This window comes from Physella acuta, unplaced genomic scaffold, assembly GCF_028476545.2.
Source record: "Physella acuta isolate Inbredline_101_S28 unplaced genomic scaffold, ASM2847654v3 ptg001337l, whole genome shotgun sequence".
In the NCBI taxonomy this organism is placed as follows: Eukaryota; Metazoa; Mollusca; class Gastropoda; family Physidae; genus Physella; species Physella acuta.
The window spans coordinates 57,097-78,717 of NW_026732852.1; the positions used below are offsets into that span (position 1 = coordinate 57,097).

Here is a 21,621-nt window from a genome sequence, read left to right on the forward strand (position 1 = left end):
TACACTAACAAGTGTTTATTTAGTCAGAAATTAAATTATTCAACTAGCGGTCTGTCTGTCCTTCCAATCAATAAGTGGACCATGGTTTGGCTTGTACTGGACACCAACGCCATCAGGGACTAGTTTACCCTCAGCTCGCATACGTTCATAATCAGTACGTGGCCACTTTGTGAAACCCCACTTCTTGGAAACAACAATCTGTAAAAAAAAGTTTAAAAAATATAATCAAACCAAGGTTAATCAAAAGTAAAAAAAACCCCCATAAAACCAGCAAGGATATTGTACACAAGGCAAACAACCATTAACCTATATCACAAACCCACCTTTTGTCTGCCTGGGTATTTGAATTTGGCACGACGAAGAGCTTCAATTACTTTAGTTTCATCAGCCTCACGTGCACGCACTGACATAATAGGCTGTCCAATGTTTACTCTAGCCACTGTACCTTGAGGTTTGCCAAAAGCTCCTCTCATACCAGTCTGGAGCCTGAATATTGATAGAAAACAACTTATAACAGCTGTAACCAAAATAGGACTATCTAAATCAAAATAACACAAAGCTTCAGCACTTACCTATCAGCCCCAGCGCACGACAACATCTTATTGATTCGGTTGATGTGAAAGGGGTGCAACCTCACACGCAGATGGAAAGCATCTTTGCCACAGTTTTTAACCAAATATTTGTTAGCGCAGATGCGTCCAGCTTCCAAAGCTTCAGATGAGAGCTGTTCATATTCATCTGAGATCATGTGGACACACAGTGGAAACTCATCTACTCTAGCCTTCTTGCGGCCCAAATCAAAAATCCTAATCTTGGGATCTGAAAAAAAAGTTTATAATGAACTACAGCTGTTTCCACAAATCAAAGGAGGCTGTCAACTAAGTAGATTCTATGTGCCAAACAAAATGGTTTACTTACCAGGAACACCACGACAGAAACGAGATTTTGGATAAGGTTTATTTTTACAGTAACGGTAGCTGAAAAAGAAAGACTTTGAATTAATTTTTAACCTACACATTTAAACAAATTAATGACAATACAGGCAGTCAAGAAATCACAATTGGATCCACCCAAATACAATATATCATGAATTGATCATAGTATTGGTTGATGAAATTTTCATGCCACTTCATTACCTAACCTAAGATTGATTGAACATAAAATGTGACACTGTCTTTCCTAAAGAATTTGATCGGTTTGCTGAATTGCAATGCAAAAAACTGATACGTAGACATTAAGTCTTTAACACTAACAGTGTCCACCAAATAAGACCTTACCAAGCTACGTAGAATCAAGAACAATTTAAGCTGGATACTGAAATTATTGTAATTGTTATGTCTGGTTTTATGTAGGCCGTTCGAATTCGCAGCTTCCGGGTTTGTTGTTTTGAAGCCATCTCACGGCTCATGCGCTTACCAAAAATGGCGACCAGTTTCGCTTTCACTAATGGGTAGAGCGATAAAACTAATGATTACGAAGCCATCGTTAATTTAAGAAATCGGAACTATCCGTTTCTATTTAAGTCTGTTATTTAAGAATTGTCGGATCTACTTTTGGCCTAATTCCTTTGTTTGTCTCGCAAGCGGCGCCTTAGTGAAAGTAGCTCTATGAATTCTTGTCTTTTATATCAAATAACTCTTACATATCGCTTCCAGATGCAAACCAGCTTATGTCAGATGTAAACTTTAAAGTATTAATTTTACACACATTACCATTAACTGGTAATAATTTGGCGTGTTAATGAGATATGTGCGTGGGAAAACGATCACCCCCCAATAATGCCATTTTATTATAATCTTGCTTAGTGAAAACGAGGCGCGGGAAAATGTGTGCTGCGCAAGAATCCAATCATTTGGCTAGATTTATGACTGTTTTTTTATGTCACACCTAAAAATAGAATGTTTACGCTTTCTTCATTGATGATCGCTTTCTTCATTGATGATCGTTTTCATTATTTTTTAAACTGAAAGTATGAATTATTAGTTAGATTTCAGGTTTTGTAACTTGGTATACTTACCCTTTATCAAAATTAAAAGCATAGCATGCTGATTGTGAACAAATATAGTCATAAAACACAGAAATATAAAGTTACAAACAATGCGATGTCAGGATGTGCCACACCCGGGCCACACCCCCTCAAGAAAACACGTGTTTATTAAGCTGTTTATGTCACTTTACACCAGTAATTAAAATTAATTTTCAAATTTTTATCACTTATTGGGTAAGATTAAGCACATGTATACTGAAAATTAAAAAAAAAACAAAAGCAAATTCTGTTTTAATGAAGGTCACGGGTCAAGTTTTTTTTCCTTCTGTCAAGTTCATTGGAGGTTGCCACAGACTGACCTGACTTTGGAATTTTTTTTCAGTAATAATGACTTTACACAGAAAGTTAAAATATGCTAAATTAGCTTAGTTTACTAGTGTTCTAGCTATTATTGATACATTTTTAATGGTAATCTATCGTTTTGGGTACGTAAAATCGCCCGCGACTTGTAATGTGAACACCAGGTGACTCCTTAAATTTTAATAATTATTTCACATTTTGAGGAGGATTTATGTTTTTTAAAATACAAAAATGTTTCCTTGTTTCATTTATGTACCTGTTTTTAAACAATTGAATTAAAACTTTCCCGTAATAAATGAAGACTAGCGATGTTTCCAACAGATGCAACCATGCTCATTTACTATAGCAGCCATCTTGTTTAAGTTTTATTTTTATAAGCTTTTAGCGGGAGATTCAGGGGGAAGTCACTCTATTTTACAAATGGCTGCTGTTTATATAGCAAATCTTGCTCTCAGACACTGCTGTTTAAAGTTAATTTCTGGCCTATATCGATATATTTAGCCATTGATTTAGGTTTATTATTCATTTATCTATAATATTTGACACAAACACATGACAATATACTTCTATTAAAGCCTTGACAATGAGGTAACGTTTTCGTACATTAATAGCCGCGGGCGATTTTACGTACCCAAAACGATAGATTACCTTTTTAATAAAAAAAATCATTCTGTAATTCTCATCAAAAAGCCTATTTTATGGTTAGAAAATTGGGTTAGGACTAATCTAGAGTAGACCCAATTGTTGACAACAGCAAGCCTACAATTATAGGGATTTTGGTAAAAAAACACTAATCATCATATAAAAATAAAAATTACATATTCTTGTAGAGCTCAACTATATGAAAACAAAACAAAAAAGATTTTCTGTCTAGCTCAAATAGATTTTTTTTAGCGAATTTTTTTGTGAGGGGTGGAATGCCCTTGCTTTTGCATTGGCCAATTGTGACAAGTCATGGTATACCTGAATAAATTGAGCATAGTTATTTTACTTGCAGTTGTATTTTGTTCATATTTGCAGAGTTGAGCTAGAATGATATATAGAACTTGTATATGCTGTTGAAATAAATAAAAATAATACAGAAGTATATTTTTGTGTTGGCTTCCTTCCATAACCCCAAAAAAACTGTGCTGCGCAAATATGAAAATGTTTCTAAAGCAATGTTTTACAGTGAATGAAAGAACTACAAAGTTAGCAATCTAAAGTAAATGACTTGAACACTGAAATGTGCATATAACTGCATATAACTGCCCCATTATTTTGGGCAGGTGAAGTAGAGTCCATCTTTAAGACACTTTGTTATAAAACTGTGCTGCGCAAATATGAAAAAGTTTCTAAAGCAATGCTTTATATAAATACAGTGAATGAAAGAACTACATAGTTAGCAATCTAAAGTAAATGACTTGAACACTGTAATGTGCATATAATTGCCGTATTATTTTGGGCAGGTGAAGTAGAGTCTATCTTTAAGCCATTTTGTTAAAAGTGAACTGAAGTTATCTGATCAATGTTTTTATGTGTGTATTGTGTATGAATTCTGATTTTCAGCATATAAATATAACTAAGTAAGGGTAAGTAGAACTTGAATACTTAAAATTACAGTTAGCACATAGCTAGTGTAGTGTATTCTAGCAACAGACAGGTAACCTATGTCTGACTCAGCAAAATTTTACTTCAAGCAAAACTAGAACTAGAGTTGAAAAAATAAAAGACAGGTAGATCTATATTAAAATATGTTTAAAACAACAAGTAGGAGATTTGTTTGTACATTACATAAGAATACTGTTGTTAGTGTATCAAAACTAAAAGCGATCGGGATGAAGAAATATAACATTGGAGTCAATGGGGGCAACGTGACCTACTTACGGTGACTACTTTCAAATGAGTATTTACTAATGTCAAAGTCAAAATATCCAAAAATAAATATCATTTCTATAAAAATGGGATGTATATGCTTTGGAAACTTTCATTATCTAAATGGAAACTTTTCAAAAATCGCGCTTTTAAAGCATTTGAAGTTAACCTTTATACCGCGGTAAGACCAAAGCAGAGACAGCATGCAATCAGATCGCTAAGCCATCAAAACAACTGGAAAACCATTCTACTTTTCATTTAACATTAGGAAATGACCTTTTAAACTTAATTAATAACCATAAATTAAAAACTTATTAGTATGCAAAACTAAATCTCGTGCGCCCGGTATCAGAAAGTAATGGGAGATTTCGGGTCATGTTTTTACCGCGATCTCGGCCGATACCGACAAGCCTACTACAAATTACCAACCTTTTTCATTGATTTTATTACTGTGCCATTATCAGACACTGGTATGAGAAATCCAGGCTTAGGGAGCTAAATAACATTCTAGATCTAAGCAAAATTTGGTTTCGCCCCTGATGTTGGAGCCTTGGTTATTGAACGCATATTTTAAGTACTAAAAGACGCGAACAACAAAACTAGCTATTTCGTAATAAATAAGACCTCTACGTGACGCTTAAAACAAAAACACTATAATCTATAGAACTGAGTTCGTTTCGTTTTAGTTCACGCTGTAATTATTGACTTATTTACATTTTAACACGTTCTTCGTGCTTACTTACCATCGAGCTGGTCGGCGACCCATTGTTATCTGAAATAAAATATCCCAAAAGACATATATTAACGTCTACTCTTGAAAATAAGTTTCTACAAGCTTATATTACAAGTTGACATTTAAATTTTATAAACACTAAATCACTAAGACAAGGATTAAAACCGATTTATTTACGCAGACAGCAAACTTACGGGTTGTTGTTTTCCCGACCCAGAAAAAGAGGAAGAAGTTAGCCTAACCGGAAGGACTAGTCATGTGACCAAAGAAATGCAAGAGTTATCTTAGGCCTACCTGCTTTTGGGGTGGTATTATTAAAGAAGGGGGCGAATGCAGTCTGCTAAAGAAAATACACTACAGACATGTAAACAAGGAAATCATTCTGGTAGAACACAAATCCAGAGTAACCTTTAGACAATGCTTTTAAGTTGTAAACAAAAGGAAAATGAATGGTAAGAAAAATAGTTTAAAATTTCAGAAATTTGATCAGAGTAATGATAAGAATTTTATGATGATGTGCGTGTGCACTCAAGTGTTTTAGTCTTTAGTGACTCTTTAGTGTACTGTGAACTGTGTCTGTAAAAGTAAAAAAAAGTAAAGTTTCCCTTTCAAACCTGACGGTCTATGGGACAAGTCAAGTAGAGTTCACTTGTTTCTGTGACCTCGGCATACGAAGAGATAGTGTGGTCAGCACTATGCCCAGCCGCCTTTACTTCCCCTAACGTGAGTTACTAGTGTTAGGTACCCATCAGAGCTGGGTGTACTCAGGGACAGTCTACTGACTTGAATCAGGATTCGAACTCGAGACTTATGGTTAGTTTACTTTTTACTCAAGTGTACTGTACTAAAAAATAAATATTATTAAATAAATATACTTTTCTAAATATAGTATTAAAATAGTACTAGATCTAGAATCTAGATCTAAATAACTAATATAACTAGTGTACTAGTACTATCGTAAGTAGATCTAACTAAGATCTAGACTAGTTCTAGTTAATAGTTATTCATGATAATTCAGTTAATACAGTTAGTTAAGTGTGTAGTGTACTATTGCTAAAGTACTTATTTAATATTTAATAATAATACATTGATTGTATTCTCAGGTTTAGTGTTATAGTCTGAAATTTATGGTTGGTTTTGGGCAAGTGATTGGGTTAGCCAGTGGCGTAGGCAGGGGGGGGGGTCATAATCCCCCCCCCCCCCCCATAGACCCCTCCTCGGTATATAGAAAAAGTATGAGGGGGGGGGGTGCAAATCGAAAGTTTGAGGGGGGGTGCAAATTGAAAATTTGTCCCCGGGTAAAAATTAGAACCCCCCCTTGAGACGATCCTGGCTATGCCACTGGGGTTAGCATGCCATTGACAATAGCAAGTTATAATGCCATGGCATTTTTAAAAACTGGTATAACACATACACCAAATACAAATGTGTTCTCTGTGTAATATATTTATACCAGGCTAGCTTTGATCTGTGAAAAGAATCTTCTAATTTTTTATAAATCCCAGTAGAGCATAGATCATGTACATATTTTGAGTTTTGCTACTTTCCCCCCATTTCTTTTTTTAACTCTTCCCAATAATTTTCATGTCTTTTTAATTGTTTTTAAGTGTTTTTCTTGATCCTTGTCATGGCATGCCTTATCTGGTAATATTTGTTGCCAGTTTCCTCAACATACAGCCTATCCATCTCCATCTTTTCAAAATTTATTACTTCAATGAAAAGAATGATTTTTATTTAAAAGTTGTTGGAGAAATGTACTAATTGACTAAATTATTTAATTGTTTTTTATGTTGTTGACATTTTGTTAGGCATAAGCAGAGATGGACCACAACATTGTTGGATACTTAGAATTGCATTTATTGTGTATTAGCATAGATGATACCAAGCCTGATAAACGCTGTTGTTTCTTTCTGAGTCTGACATGTAATTGTTAAATAGGTTGAAGATCTAGAAGTAAATTACTAAATGCACTAATTTAAACTGTTTAGGCAATGACCCTCACCAGAATGAACGGCAGTCCATCTTAACAAGGTTGCTAGATGCAGTGAAACAAGTAAGATTTCACATTTTATTTGATCAAATCTTCTTTGTTTTTCTATTCTGTAATGTCTTTGTTAATTATTTTTTATTTTCATAGTCTTAATTTTAGCATAATGTCAAACAATTATTTTCATTTAATTTTGTTTTATAATTATGTATTTAAATTAATTTCTCTAGCTTAAGCAAGCCAAAGTTTGAACACAGATCTTAATTTCTTAACTTGTTTGTATGATTTTAGTGTCAAGTCAGGTTTGGAGGCAGATCAGAACTAGCAACAGATTCAGATAGCAGGTTGGATATTATTGATTCATATTTTGTTCATTTTATATTAGTATGACATATTTTTTAATTTATTGGTCACAAACTGTCATTTTACTGGAAATTGCTCAGGCTTTGTGGTAGTTAAAACACCTCCTTAATTTTATGATACATACAAGATCCATACAGTTTTATTTACTAGTTCTAGTTTGTTAATTTATTAAAGTTAAGCGTAGCTTTTTTTTTTGTTAGATAGTTTAGATGGCAAATAACATACAGTACATCAGTTTCTTGAACAACGATTTATATGGGATTGTATCATCAGCACTAATTACACTTGTGATTTATCTGTTCTACCAGTGAACTATGCTGCCCAATTTGTACTGTTCTAATATACATATTAAAAATTTGAGCACCCTTGTATTGAAATGTTCTGTGCTCAATTATTGTCCCTAGGATCTCATGCTTGTGTGCAGCGTGGGAGACAGCCCTGCAACATGGCATGAAGAAGAACAACAAGGCTCTGTCCGCTTTCAAGTAAAGTATTTTAATCTGTGCATTTCACTATGGAAAAAACCTATGTTTTATATAACTGAAGCATAAAACTTGTATAATCACAATGTGTATAACATGTGACTTGTGTAACTTAGAGGGAGCTCCTTGTGATAACAATCATTGATGTTCCAGACAAATGACAGAGAGAGCTGGGTTAAGTAAAGTCACAGATCTGTTCTCAGACATTAAGCGGATTGAGGTAGAGCCAGGTAAGTCATTCATTCACTTTGTTGATACATTTCATCTTGATTGAGTGGTTTTTTTAATAAAAGAAACTGCAGACAATGATTTTTGTACTCTACTTATTGAAAAACGACTTTGTACTCTTATTACTATGGTTTGTTTCAGTGTTTTGGCATTATGCGAAAGAACATTTAACAAAACATGAGTTTCAAAGGTTTAATAAACTGAAGCTGGTGAACACAGATACAGGAAGAGGGAGAGCATGGCTGAGAGCATCACTCAATGAGCACTCTCTGGAGCGGTACATGCACATGCTCATAGAAAGGGATGAAATGTTGGCGTAAGTGCTGTTTTTTTCATAATAGTAGCAGGCTTCTTAGTTAATTCTTTTCTGGGGAAGAGAAAAAAATGTAAAGTTACCCATTTTGAATCTGCTGGTCTGTGGGACAGATAAAGTAAAATTCATCAGTTTCTGTGACCTCTGCATGTAAAGGAATAGTGTAGTGAGCACTTTGCATATTTTGGGGAATAAAGCATTATTTCCCCTTTATTCAATTGGCTCAAAATGAGTATTGTATTTTTAAAAAATTATTTTAAAATTTATTTTTAAAATAATTTTTTTTAAATACTATACAATACAATTAACTATTTTTCTAAACTTTGGAACATAAGTTGATTTTTAAAACTGGTTATTGATATTTTTTTTCGTAGGCAGCATTATGAAGACTGGGCCTTTTTAAGAGACTTAGAAAGAAGTAGCATGTTACCCAATATGGCAGCTGGTGAGTATCAAAGTACTTCCTGTATGCTGACTTTTTATTTTACTGAAGCAGATAAGGGTTTCACTATTGTCATGTGGTGTATTTAAATGTAACTTTTGTTGTATCCCTCCAGGGTTAGGTTCCATTCTGTTCGCCATCACAATAGATAGACCAGAGCTCAACAAAGGCTACACTCTGCCCAATTCTAGACAAATTAACAGCACCATAGAATCTGTGGAGGCTGTAGATAAAGAGGACGAGCCAAGTCCGGTGATATCAGAAAGTGTTTCCCCAGCATCAGGTCATTGTTTACACCTACTACTAATATAAAAGAGAATTGAAAAACATATAACTACATTATTGATTTAATACATTAATTCTTTTAATTCTTGTGGTGAGATTTAGTAAAATGGCAGTATTGAAAGAGCTTAGAATATTACTGTAACCACTTGCTAATTGTTTACGTTTTTAATTAAGTGGTAACTAACAAAAATGTCAGCATTACCATAGTTCAGTTACAATACTGTTGGAGGTTTTAATAAATGGTTTAACATAACAATGATTTAGCAAAGAAAAAAGAAAAGAAGAAAAAGAAGAAAATTCCGAATGTGGTCAGTTTTGATGAGGATGAGATGGTGGGCACTGTGATAACAAGGTCAGGGAGCAGCAGTGAATCTACAGGCAAAGGGAAAGACATCATTATCAGTAAGTCTTATCAATCATGATGGCCAGATTTTTGTCAGTCAAAAAATAACTTGCCAAAAGGGACAAACTGTTAGCCATAGTTTCTCTAAAAAAAATTCCTAGAAGTCAATTTTTGCTAGAAATATTTTTACTGATCAGTTGTCTTAAATTAAGTTGTGTATTTGAAGAATTAAGGTGTTGTAACTGCCTCTCGCAGATATTATCAATTTTGAAGTATATTTATTACCAAAAATGTTTCTTTGCAGGTGATGAAATACATGATGATAATGTATTTAGCTCTGACAAGGATCCCTCCACTAAATCAGGAGGAGACAACACTGTGATAGAACCAACACTACCTGCTCTTGTGCGTGTCTCTAGTCAAGTTAGTTCCCCTTCACTGCGCTCACTCAACTCAGACCAGTTGTCAAAGTCAAGCATTGGATCATATAGCGACTTGGACCATGACTCATCGTTAGTTCTAATTTTTAACTGGGTCTTTTGTAAACATATTTATTTTTTAACTGTTGGTATTTCTTGAGAAAAACATTGTTGGTGTAATGATATTTATGTTTATTTAAAACTAATATTTAGCAAATTGTTTTTTGTCATTTACATTGCTAGCACTTGAAGAGATAGTTATTAAATTAACAAAATATCAGCAAGACCAATTAACAAAATATCAGCATGACCATAATTCAGCCACATGTATTATTCCTTTTATGTATTGTTGGTATTTAATTCGGAAACCAGTTGTTTGTGTAGTTGCATCCATGTTTTACATACAATTGTTTTCCAGCTCATTCATGAGCCCAGTGGGGGCAGATGGAATGGTCATGTATACTGAGATGGTACCACTCAGCAGGGATCTATCTAGTCAGCTGTCCGACCCCTATGCCACCCATGATTACCCCAAACAGAAAGATATAGAAAGTGCATCTCTTGCTCTTACACTTGCTCAAAATAGTCTTTCAAATAGGTATGTTGTTTCATTGATATAAAAGTCATTTTAATTATACAGGAAGTATCTTTTGTATTTAAAATACTTTTCCGATGGATGTTAAATGTGTATTAACTATGCATGAAATGTAAATTGGTAGCATAATTATTTGTTAATTCAACTTATTATTACAGCAGTAAAAAATTGGTAGAAGGAAATAAGGAACCAAGTCAGGATTCTAAAGACTCCATGACCCCTGGTATGTAAACAATGATTGTTTGTGTTAATTAACCAGTTAATTATGATTAGTTTGTCTGCTGGCTGGGTTATTTGTTTATATCTGATACAAATTATGACGTTACAGATGAACTTAAACAGGCAGTGGTGGCCATGATGCTGCGCAAAGATTCAGTTGAGGAACAGAAGAAGTGAGTTTAATTCTGTTGTATACCATGGTCCCAGTGGACTTGATTTAGTTTTCTCATATTAGATGGGGTGGGGGACTTGTTAAGTGGAGACAGCAACACATCAAGGAGAGGAGTATTAGAGACATTACTCAACCTTTAATTTGATTTTGCTCTAGTGTATTAGAGACATTTCTCAACCGTATGTGCTGTAGTGTATTAGAGACATTTTACTCCCACTTACAGGAAACTAGAAGGTATGTTGCAGCATGAAATGGAAACCTCCTCTACTTTAAGAGCAGAAATTGAAGAGCTAAAAATGCACCATGCAAGCAGGCACGAAAAAGAACAAACAAAAATTCAGGTTTTGCAAAAGTGAGGTTTTTTTTTGTTAAATTTAAATTCTAGTAACCTGATTTTAAGGTTGACATTTTAATAGAATTGCTACTTTTATTTTGTTTTAAATTTCCTCTTGCATAAAAAACTACTTTTTTTTTGGCTACCATTAGAGAAAATGAGCTACTGAAACACCAGCTCAAGAAATATGTCAGTGCTGTACAAATGCTGCGTACTGAAGGAATCAGCAAGGAAGGTGAAGACATGTTTTTTTTAAATTTACTTTTGGGTCCTTTCTTTTTAAACAAGAACAAGAGAAAAACACAATTTTACACTTAAGTTTATGATATAATTTTCTTTCAGGTTTAATAGGGTAAATTACTGCAGAAAACAATCCAACTCATTGTTACAAATAAATGTGCACTATCTATGTTTTTATTTGAAAAGATTCTTTAGGAATCCATTTGGAAGAGCCACAACCCAGCATTCCACCACCCAAACCCATGATAGACTACAGTCACGAGGCTGCTGAGTATGAGAAAAAACTCATTCAGGTGTGTGGTTTATTTTTGCTTACTCAGCACCTCTTTGGAGGTCATCCAATAAGTTACATAACACATTTGTAGCTGGTTGGTACTCCCATGGTCCTCCTATCCACAGATTACAATTTTTTACTCACACACCCCCCCCCCCCCCCTTCACAAACCAACAATTTTTCTTTAATTTATTATACTTACTCTCTTTACTTAAAAATTCCTTGAACACCCCATTTCCCCCCTGTACCATTCATAGCTTAAAGTCACACATGTATGCACCGTCCCCCACTTTCACAAACCCACAATTGCTCTGTAATTCATTGTAGTAGACCTACTTACTTTCTGTACTTTAAAATCCCTTGAACACCCACCTTACCCCCTCTCCAAGATGCTGTACATTTATGCATGATCCCTTATTAGAACATAAACAATTTGACATTAAGATCATTATTAGATTTTTTCCTAGGAAAACTTTTATTATACGGTATCATAATGTTAATTTTTTCTTAGGAACTTTTATTATAAAGTATCATAATTTTTCCTTAGGACCTTTTATTGTTACAACATTGAAAAGTAAACATTCATAATAATTTGTTTTCCTTTTGCAGGTTGCTGAGATGCATGGAGAACTGATGGAGTTCAATGAACAACTTCATCGTCAGATTGTGGCCAAGGAAGCTCTGCTCAGGCAGCTTAGAGAGGAGTTGATTCTTCTACGTGGACCAGTAAGTCTTAACTGTAATATTCCTTGTACTGGTTTTAATTTGAATCCGACTCTAACCCTTTGTGTTTTTTAAGCAAATGTTTTTTGTTTTTCATGTCTAATTAGTTTTAAGTTGTAAATTGTTCTCTGCTTCCATCTTAGCTTCCATATGACAGACATCCTTCAGTTGACTCAGGACATGAAATAGAAAGGTACACTTTTTTAAAAAAAGTTATATTTCCACTGTTTAACTTAGTCACATAGATAACTAAATTCAGGATTTATTCAATTTATTCATTTATCATGATAGATAACTAAATTAAAGGAGTTTATTCAATGTATCATTTATCATAATAAACTAAATTAAAGGATATATTTGAAATATCATTTATAATGATAGATAACTACTCAATTAACGTTTTATTGGATATAACGTTATCACAACAGCTTAAACCTACAGAGAACTCTAATCAACATATGGATACCTTCAGCCTTTCTTAGAGGGACTTCCAATAACACACATCACGTTTATCAGGTATCTCTTTTTCATACAGTCATGCAGAAACCTGGTAGTCTTGTTATACTCTACCCTCCCTTCTTTTTCTTCCTATATGCCAAGGAAGAAAAATCTTAATAAACTTAGTATAATTTTTTAAAGATTACAGAATTATCATACACTGTACTTGTATTACTATACAGTTGCTTTACACTGTTGACTTCTTTATTTCATGTAAATTGAAATTTGGAATAGAAAAGGTGGTCACCAAAACAATATGTAATAAAATACTTAAAAAAAACTTTTTAAAAAACCACGTTTTTCTTGTGGACTAAAAAGTAGAAAATAACTATTTACATACATTTGATGACAAAAAACGTGGGTCGGGCAGATGGGTCGGGAAATTTGATGGTGAACGTACCCACGTTTTTTGTCATCAAATGTATGTAAATAGTTATTTTCTACTTTTTAGTCCACAAGAAAAACGTGGTTTTTTAAAAAGTTTTTTTTAAGTATTTTATTTTCTCCTTTTTAGTCCGTTGCTACACATGAAAAACGTGGTTTTTAAAAAAGTTTTTTATATAGTTTATTTTCTACTTTATCTAATGACTTGATTAAGTATGACTTGACTAAGTGTTTATAAATACACGGACTAAAAATCTTGAGCGACCAGGATTCGAACCTGGGTTGTCGCGGCCACAACGCGAAGTACTAACCACTATACGATCACGGCCAGCGCGCTCACATCGATTGGGGCCGAAGTAACTGTGTCAATAGGCCTCCAGTCTTGTCGGTATCTTTAGAAATCATGTCCTCAATTTTATGGTCCTTAGGGCGTAATTAAATTAAGCTAATTATGGTCTCTAATTGCTAGTTTTTATGATTGCATCTGAAATTGTTAGGCGAAAGTAGCCTGCATGCCAAATTTTAGATCTATAGAGCAATCAGAAGTGGGCTAATTTTCGATGTCAATTTTAACAACAAACACACGCGAAGCTGAGTTAATAAAAACGTGTTAAAAAAAGTAAATAAGAATGTGCTCTAGTCTAGAAAGTATCTAATTTTGTTGTGAGAAAAATTAAAATAGACTTATCATAATAGATTTCTCAGGTGTGCTAGTTAATGTAGAGCATCAAAATAAGCAGGAAAAACTAATAGTTATAAAAATGATCACCTACTTTCATAGTGTTTGTCCGATTGCTGTTAAATAGACAAATGTTTTTTTCCCAAGGTTTATGTTCGTATCAGAGATGAGGAATGGAATGTTTACAGGCGCTACTCCCAGTTTCTAGATCTGCATATGAGACTGAAGAAAGTTTATCCCATTGTAGGCAAATATGACTTCCCACCCAAAAAAGCAATTGGAAAAAAGGTTGGTGGATCTTAGTTTAGGTTGCTTCAGCTTGCTGTGGTGTTGTGTGAATGACATGTTATAATTTTGTTCTGCATTTTTTTTACCTTTATAGAAACACACATAAAATACACTATATTTTAAAAGAGACTCTTTATTATTCCCTTTCTAAACTACACTATTGTAGTTAATCACCATAGTAGTAAAACACACAATTTAATGTAAAATTTACTCACTTAAGATATTTATGTGAATATGGCATACAAATCGCTTTTTGTCAGACAGATATTGTAATAGATAGTTTTAAGTATTTACTTATTGATAATGAATTAAACAAATGGACTAAATATTTATTTATTTAGGAAGCAAAACTGGTGGAAAGCAGGCGCCAACTATTTCAGGCCTATTTACGCAACATAATCAACTTAATGACAGAAAAAAATGACCAACTTGCCAATATGGCCACCAAGGAAAAGCTTATATCATATCTGCCATTTTTCAAGTAAGGTGTGGTGGGGGGAAATTGCTTGCTTTCTCTATTCTTGTTACTTTATTACTTTCCTTCTTATACACGAACATATATTTACTACTGTGACGAGGACGAGAACTCTCATATCCGTACAGTAAATAATACAACTCGAATATCAGTTTGATTCACAATATTTTACTTATTATACATCCGATGCTTCACACAATATATATTTGTTGCCTACACCTACTGTTCAAGGTTTCCTACACTATTGTCCCTACACTGTTCCCTAACTCTACACTTGAATCCGTCCTCTCACTACAATGGTCTCAACCTCGACTGCCTAGATTCCACTGTCTCCTAACCCTCATCGTCCTCACTTCTTTGTCTTCCCCATCCGGTCTAACCTAATTTGCATGTCGCCACAGTTCTGTCGTACCTGATTAAAATGTCAGACCCTGCTAATAAACTACCCCCATTCCGGTCACCAAGGCTAACTAGATACGTGTCTGCTACACCTACCCCCCACAATGATGTCGCCCGTAATTACAATCTAATTCTAACCCGTGCTTCGTCGATCGTCTCCGTCACGTACACTGTCTATCCTACACCTGCATCTACGCCACCACATATTCCTCCCCCCTTTCAAATAAAAAGCTAATTATATTAGCTTTTTTTTCTATAGTTAGTAACTTGTATCAATAACTGTGTAACATACAACGATGAATAAAGTACATATTATATCAATACACTCATAATATAGTAATTCACATAGTAATACATTTCAACAATCAAGTAATGTCACAGTTCTTAAACATCCGTTGTTTTCATTAAGCTTTGATTGATTGATCCCTATAAATTTTTTTTTTTTTTTTTTTTTCACTGATAAACACACTTAATTGACCGTTGCGGCCTGGTCGAAAAACTGAACGCGACCGTGCGCAAGGATTCTCAGGCTTAAAAGATATTTCACAAAGTTCTGTTTCTGCTTGTCCAGTCGATGTGTTGATCTGCTGACCTGCTCCTGTCGATGTGTTGATCTGCTGACCTGCTCCTGTAGATGTGTTGATCTGAGGAACTGCTCCTGTCGATGTGTTGTTCGGCTGATCTGCTTATGTTGTAGTGTCCTTGATGACGTTATGTGTATTTGTCCTTGTAAATGTGTTGTCGTTTGCTGTAGCAAATTTAGAGACTTGGTATTTGTTGTCGACGAGTTAGTTTTACGATGACATTGGCGAGGGCGGCAGCGCAAGGATACGTCACATCAGACTGTCTCTCATGGTTGTTTCTGAGAAAATATGAATTGACACGTCGTCTTAAACATATGCCTCGTTAGCGTTGTTTGTGCCCGTCAGACAAATAACCTTCCTCTTATAAAAATAATCCCACCAAATTTTGATGTGCTGGTTATTTGTCCACGACACACTACATAACAACAACAATGGTAACTACATTATAATCATCAACAATAATACTAACTACATTATAATAATCATCAACTACATAATGGGTCTTCCAACAGAATTATATTAGATACAAATAAAGAAAAGACATGTGTGCTTTGCGTGTCACATATCTGTAGTGCAGGAGCAGCTCTCTGCCTGTGACTGTAGACTGTGCATAATCATAAATATTCAACTTCTCATGGAAACTTTAAGACATTCTTCTCTTTATGGTTATAATGGAGCAACTCTCATTATACTATGTAATGACAACATCTTTTTTCTGTAACATCAAAAGTGACCCATCGTTTCACGCCGATATTTTCGACGACTTATATCATACTGTTTGATAACTTGAATTTACTTTACTTGTTAATCCTTGTGTAAACGTTGTTCAAAACCGTTCGTAAGGGGGTGCGCGTGGTCCAAGTTCTATCCGTCATGGGGTAAAGCACATGGGGCGCTAGGTTAAGGTTAGGGTTGAACAGGTCCGTCGTTTGTCTTGTACTCGTGTGCAGGTCATTTCTTTAGGCTCTGTAGTTTCTTGTACTTCTGACATTATCTGATTAAGTGCTGACCAGGAATAGTAGTAAGCTCTCTCACCAATTGAATTATTTAGGACATATTCTTCATTTTCATTGTTGACTTTTTTCTCTAATCTGAGCAATCTGTCATTAAGTTGATCATTCTGTTTTCTCAAACTGAGAACAACTGAGCCGATTTCTGTGATTTTTTTAGACAACTCTTCAATAACTGTGTTCATGTCTAACACCAAATTATTACTTCTTTTCTGTAGATCGTACATCGTTCTGTCTACCGGTTCGATAGAACTTTGTGTGTCGGCCTGTTTGCTTCTTACTTGTGTTGTATGGTTCATGTCATTCTCAACTTGAAATTGTTTGACACCTCTGATGTTGCCTATGATAAGATCGTGTGGACCATATCTAAACACAACAGCTTCTACTGTTCTTGTTGCTGATGGCGTGCTAATCTGGATTATAGCTGTTGGCCAAACATATGTTATGCCTCGTGAACTCTGGACATGTTGTGTTCTGCCTGTGTATTGATGTCGTCTAACAAAGCAGCTTCTAACCGCTATTGTAGAGCATCTTGTGTCTCTTATAGCTCGTGAAAATCTGTTATTAATCTTGGCTGTAAATGTGTCTTTCCTGTTGCTGGCTTCACTAAAAGATGTCATGTATGCTGATCTATAAATTGGTCTCTTGTATTGACGTCTATTCTGCTCTATATTCCGCTGGAGTCTATCATAATATAGTTTTTTACAATTTATCTTTTTATGACCTGGTCTATTACAGTAGTAGCATCGAACATTGTAGTAGTTCTTTTGTCGCAAATAGTTCATCTGCATGTTGTGGTCTGTTGTGGTATCTTCTTTAACTGAGTGTGGCGTATCAATTTTTGTAGTAGGCTTGCTCTCTGATTCACTGTATGAGTCATCTGAATCGTAGTAATATTCATAAGTAGATCTAGGTAGCTCTGCTTTTTGTTGTAGCGTTGACTCATGGTGTTTAGGTTGCTGTGACCGATTCTCTAACTTTAATTTATATTGACGTAGTTCTTCTTCTTTATCCTTCTCTATTCTAGCCAATTGAATAGCTTTGTCAGCCTCTACTTTTGCTTTCTCAGTTTCTTTGTCTGCATCTATTTTTGCTAGTCTCTCTGCATCTTCTTGATCAGCTTTATGCTTCTCATTCATCCACGCTTCTAGTTCAGCGCCGCTTTTTTCTAATGACTTGCCTACTTTGCATAGTTGGGCCCAGTCGGTCATGGTATATGCTAAGCCTAACTCGGGCTTAGTTTTATTTAGAAGTTCATTAAATGGAGGCATGTTTTAGTGTGATGTAATATAGGTGATGCGTGGAAAAAAAAGAGATATCAAAATAACTCTAACTGAACAGGACGATACACATAAATGGACGAAAGTAAAAATAAATGTAGCCTACCACAGTAGTAACACGTGACAGGTTATATAGAAGACATGAGTTACACTATAGACTATAGACACGATAATGCGAACATTACGTGATACAGCTAACTATAAATATGTACCTCTTAAATAGCAGGCCTACACCCAAAGTGTCCTATAATTAGGAAGCCTCAGCCAATTTAAGAGTAACAAACCTATAAAAGCTAATTACTGATAGACAAATACAAAACAATAAACAAAAATACTGGTATAATATCCAGCACAGGATCTAAAATCCCTGTTATTTGAATAAAATTAGAGGAAGGTACTTATCTTTGCTTCCTTGCAATAACTTGTAGCACTTCTGATAGACACAATATGTTGCAACCATCACTTCTGGTCAGATCAAAGTTCAAACAACACTTCTGTACGGATTACGAACCACTGTGCTCCACCAATATGTGGTGGGGGGAAATTGCTTGCTTTCTCTATTCTTGTTACTTTATTACTTTCCTTCTTATACACGAACATATATTTACTACTGTGACGAGGACGAGAACTCTCATATCCGTACAGTAAATAATACAACTCGAATATCAGTTTGATTCACAATATTTTACTTATTATACATCCGATGCTTCACACAATATATATTTGTTGCCTACACCTACTGTTCAAGGTTTCCTACACTATTGTCCCTACACTGTTCCCTAACTCTACACTTGAATCCGTCCTCTCACTACAATGGTCTCAACCTCGACTGCCTAGATTCCACTGTCTCCTAACCCTCATCGTCCTCACTTCTTTGTCTTCCCCATCCGGTCTAACCTAATTTGCATGTCGCCACAGTTCTGTCGTACCTGATTAAAATGTCAGACCCTGCTAATAAACTACCCCCATTCCGGTCACCAAGGCTAACTAGATACGTGTCTGCTACACCTACCCCCCACAATGATGTCGCCCGTAATTACAATCTAATTCTAACCCGTGCTTCGTCGATCGTCTCCGTCACGTACACTGTCTATCCTACACCTGCATCTACGCCACCACATAAGGCTCTACTGTTATAACACTTAGTGTAAATGATTAGAACTTCTAGCAAGTTGTAATGTCTTAAAAACTGAAGATAGTTACTCAAATAATGTCAAATTGGTGTTAGATATCTTTACCATACCCAACTGTCCCATTCCACTATTACATTTTTTCAAAAGTTCTATATACATTTGTGGGTATAATAAAAATGCATACTGATTAATAAGATTAACAAATATAAATATACTTATGTTGCATTAAGTTTTAAGAATGATGGAGGATTAAAGCAGTTTCTTTAAGTCTCAAACAATTTCTTGTATGCATTAAGAAATAAAAAGCAGTTTTTCTTTTTTAATGCAAGTCTTAAACAATAGCTTGTTTGTTTTATGAAATTTTAGAGACAAGGTTGAAGATGAAGGTAAGAAAGGAAAAAAAGGAAAAAGCAACTCTACAACAACAGTGCCGATATCAGCCCCTGAAAGCCCTGCAGTAAGAACAGATGAAAGTGGTCATGTGCATTACCAAGGATTATAAATCAAACCTTTCTTATGTATAGTATGTAAACTGCAACAGTTTTATGTTGAAAGCTGTGAAAATCCGTAACTTTTTACTAAGTAAATAATGAATGCTATGTGGTTGCTATATAAACTAGACTTGGTCTGTTAGTTAAATTGTTTAGCTGCACAAAACATCAAACATGTTTGTGTTGTGAAAATGTTATGGTGTCCATGTTTTGAATCACTTACCTTGTTGAATTTTTTAAAAAACTGTGCTACTCTTTGATACACTTTATTTTTTTATACTGATTGGATTGAACATGCTGACAAATTTTTTTATCTTTAATAATCTTAATGGGCAAGTGCCATCACAAAGTCAGCTGACTGCTCTTAGCTTTTTGAGACAAGTAGCTTTGTAAATTTTAGCTCTAAACTCTAAACATTAACCATGATAAGTTTTTTTGTTTTTTTTTAATCTAAAAAATTAATACTTACACCCATCACTGGATAAAAACATTTCAGTGACATATTGGGGACCAAACAATACCGGCTCGTTAACAAATAAACCACATGCACAAACAATCAAAAAATGGCTTTTGAGTACGGGCATGATATGAGTTGGAATTACATTACATTATTACATATTTTAATGTACCATTGTAAAAACAATATTAAACCTTTAATTTGAACAAGTTATTTCCCTTGAATGTTTTCTAAAGTGAATATTTTTCAGTGATCTTCAGCTTCTTTATTTGTGCCATAATGTTTAAACTCTATCAGAAATGACATTTATTAAACAATGTGTGCTTATAACAGCCAAATATTAGTTTATTCATGTCATGAATGATATCAGTTATATAATTTATTATACAATGTGTGTGATATTTTAAAAAATCTCAGTTATATAATTTATTATACAATGTGTGTGATATTTTAAAAAATCTTAAAGTTAAACTGTGCTACTCTAGCCACAACTAATGTAAGTAATGATCAATGTCTTAATGAAGTACAATAAAAACAAAAGTTTATCACTTGGCTGTGAAATGTGTACATTAGCTTTGAAGGTACGACTTTTTTTTATAACCCCTCCTTAGATAATCATTGTATATTCTTACATTTTAATGTAGATTACATTTGTGTTTTGTACGATGTGTTATGTAAACAAAAGAACACACTGTTAAAATAAAAGTAATTATTTTCTAATTAATATCATCCAATGGTTTGTTTAATTAAGGTGTGTCCAGCAGTTCAGTGTGTTAGCCCAGTGACCAAGCTTTGTATCTAAAAAGTTCTTTCTTTAAGAATCTATCATGTGTAAATGTCAGAGTTGTGTAAATAGCTCAGGTCAAGTGGTTAGATGTTCAGTGTTGGATGGAGACCCAATAGCTCTGGATATTGAACATAGCATGGCCGCACAAAATTGTTGAATACAACAAACCAAAATAGTGATGTCAGGTTTATTCTTAGAATGTACTGATGAAGAAACATTTGTGTATATTATCACAATACATCACTGAGCCATTCTTCATATCTGATTACTGTACCAAGAAATAGATGATGTTAGAAAAACTAGGAAAAAACATGGCTTTAGTCTTAGTTAATGTTAACTACTGTATGTTCTAGAAAAGATTACCAATTGACCTAACATCACCTGCCTTATTATTGTCAATACAAAGAATATCAATGGTTCCTTTTTAAAGGTTAAAAAATATGGTAATTTTAAGGTTCAATGTGCACAATGAACATTAATCACTTTTTGCTTTATTAATCTCAATTTTAAACATTTGAAATATTTTAAAAGTTGGCCAATTTTTAATAATTCCCTTATGCTGGCATTAAAAACTGAAATGTACTCATTATATTAAATATGTATGAAGTAAGACACTGTGCAATAATTCTGCTCGTAATTTGGAATAAATAAATTCAACTTACAGGAATACCTTTTATGTCAAAGTTCCTACACTTAATATTTTCTTATTTACCAAAAAAATGTATTATTTATTAAAATAAAGGACTAGATTATAAAATGTATAATTTTTATTGTTACATTAGGCAATTTTTGAAATTTGCAAA

General features: G+C 34.2%; 2 protein-coding genes across 2 annotated transcripts; one reads left to right on the forward strand and one right to left on the reverse strand.

Annotated features, from left to right (window-relative positions):
* On the reverse strand, positions 1-5,202 carry LOC131958576 (large ribosomal subunit protein uL16). The gene is made up of 6 exons (XM_059323675.1): positions 5,129-5,202; positions 4,945-4,973; positions 919-977; positions 573-819; positions 324-486; positions 1-198 (listed from the first exon to the last, which is right to left on the reverse strand). The coding sequence occupies exons 2-6, from the start codon at positions 4,965-4,967 to the stop codon at positions 40-42; spliced, it is 651 nt and encodes a 216-aa protein (XP_059179658.1). The 5' UTR covers positions 4,968-4,973; positions 5,129-5,202; the 3' UTR covers positions 1-39.
* Positions 5,203-5,212: 10 nt separating this feature from the next.
* Positions 5,213-19,731, forward strand: LOC131958572 (sorting nexin-29). Its single transcript, XM_059323669.1, has 22 exons — positions 5,213-5,386; positions 6,923-6,987; positions 7,213-7,265; positions 7,689-7,769; positions 7,920-7,996; positions 8,136-8,310; positions 8,682-8,752; positions 8,865-9,032; positions 9,299-9,436; positions 9,682-9,889; positions 10,215-10,394; positions 10,550-10,614; positions 10,720-10,783; positions 11,006-11,134; positions 11,269-11,351; positions 11,543-11,649; positions 12,240-12,356; positions 12,497-12,546; positions 12,782-12,869; positions 14,062-14,202; positions 14,544-14,683; positions 19,450-19,731. Exons 1-22 carry the CDS (start codon positions 5,380-5,382, stop codon positions 19,583-19,585), a joined length of 2,343 nt encoding a protein of 780 aa, XP_059179652.1. The 5' UTR covers positions 5,213-5,379; the 3' UTR covers positions 19,586-19,731.
* Positions 19,732-21,621: the final 1,890 nt, after the last annotated feature.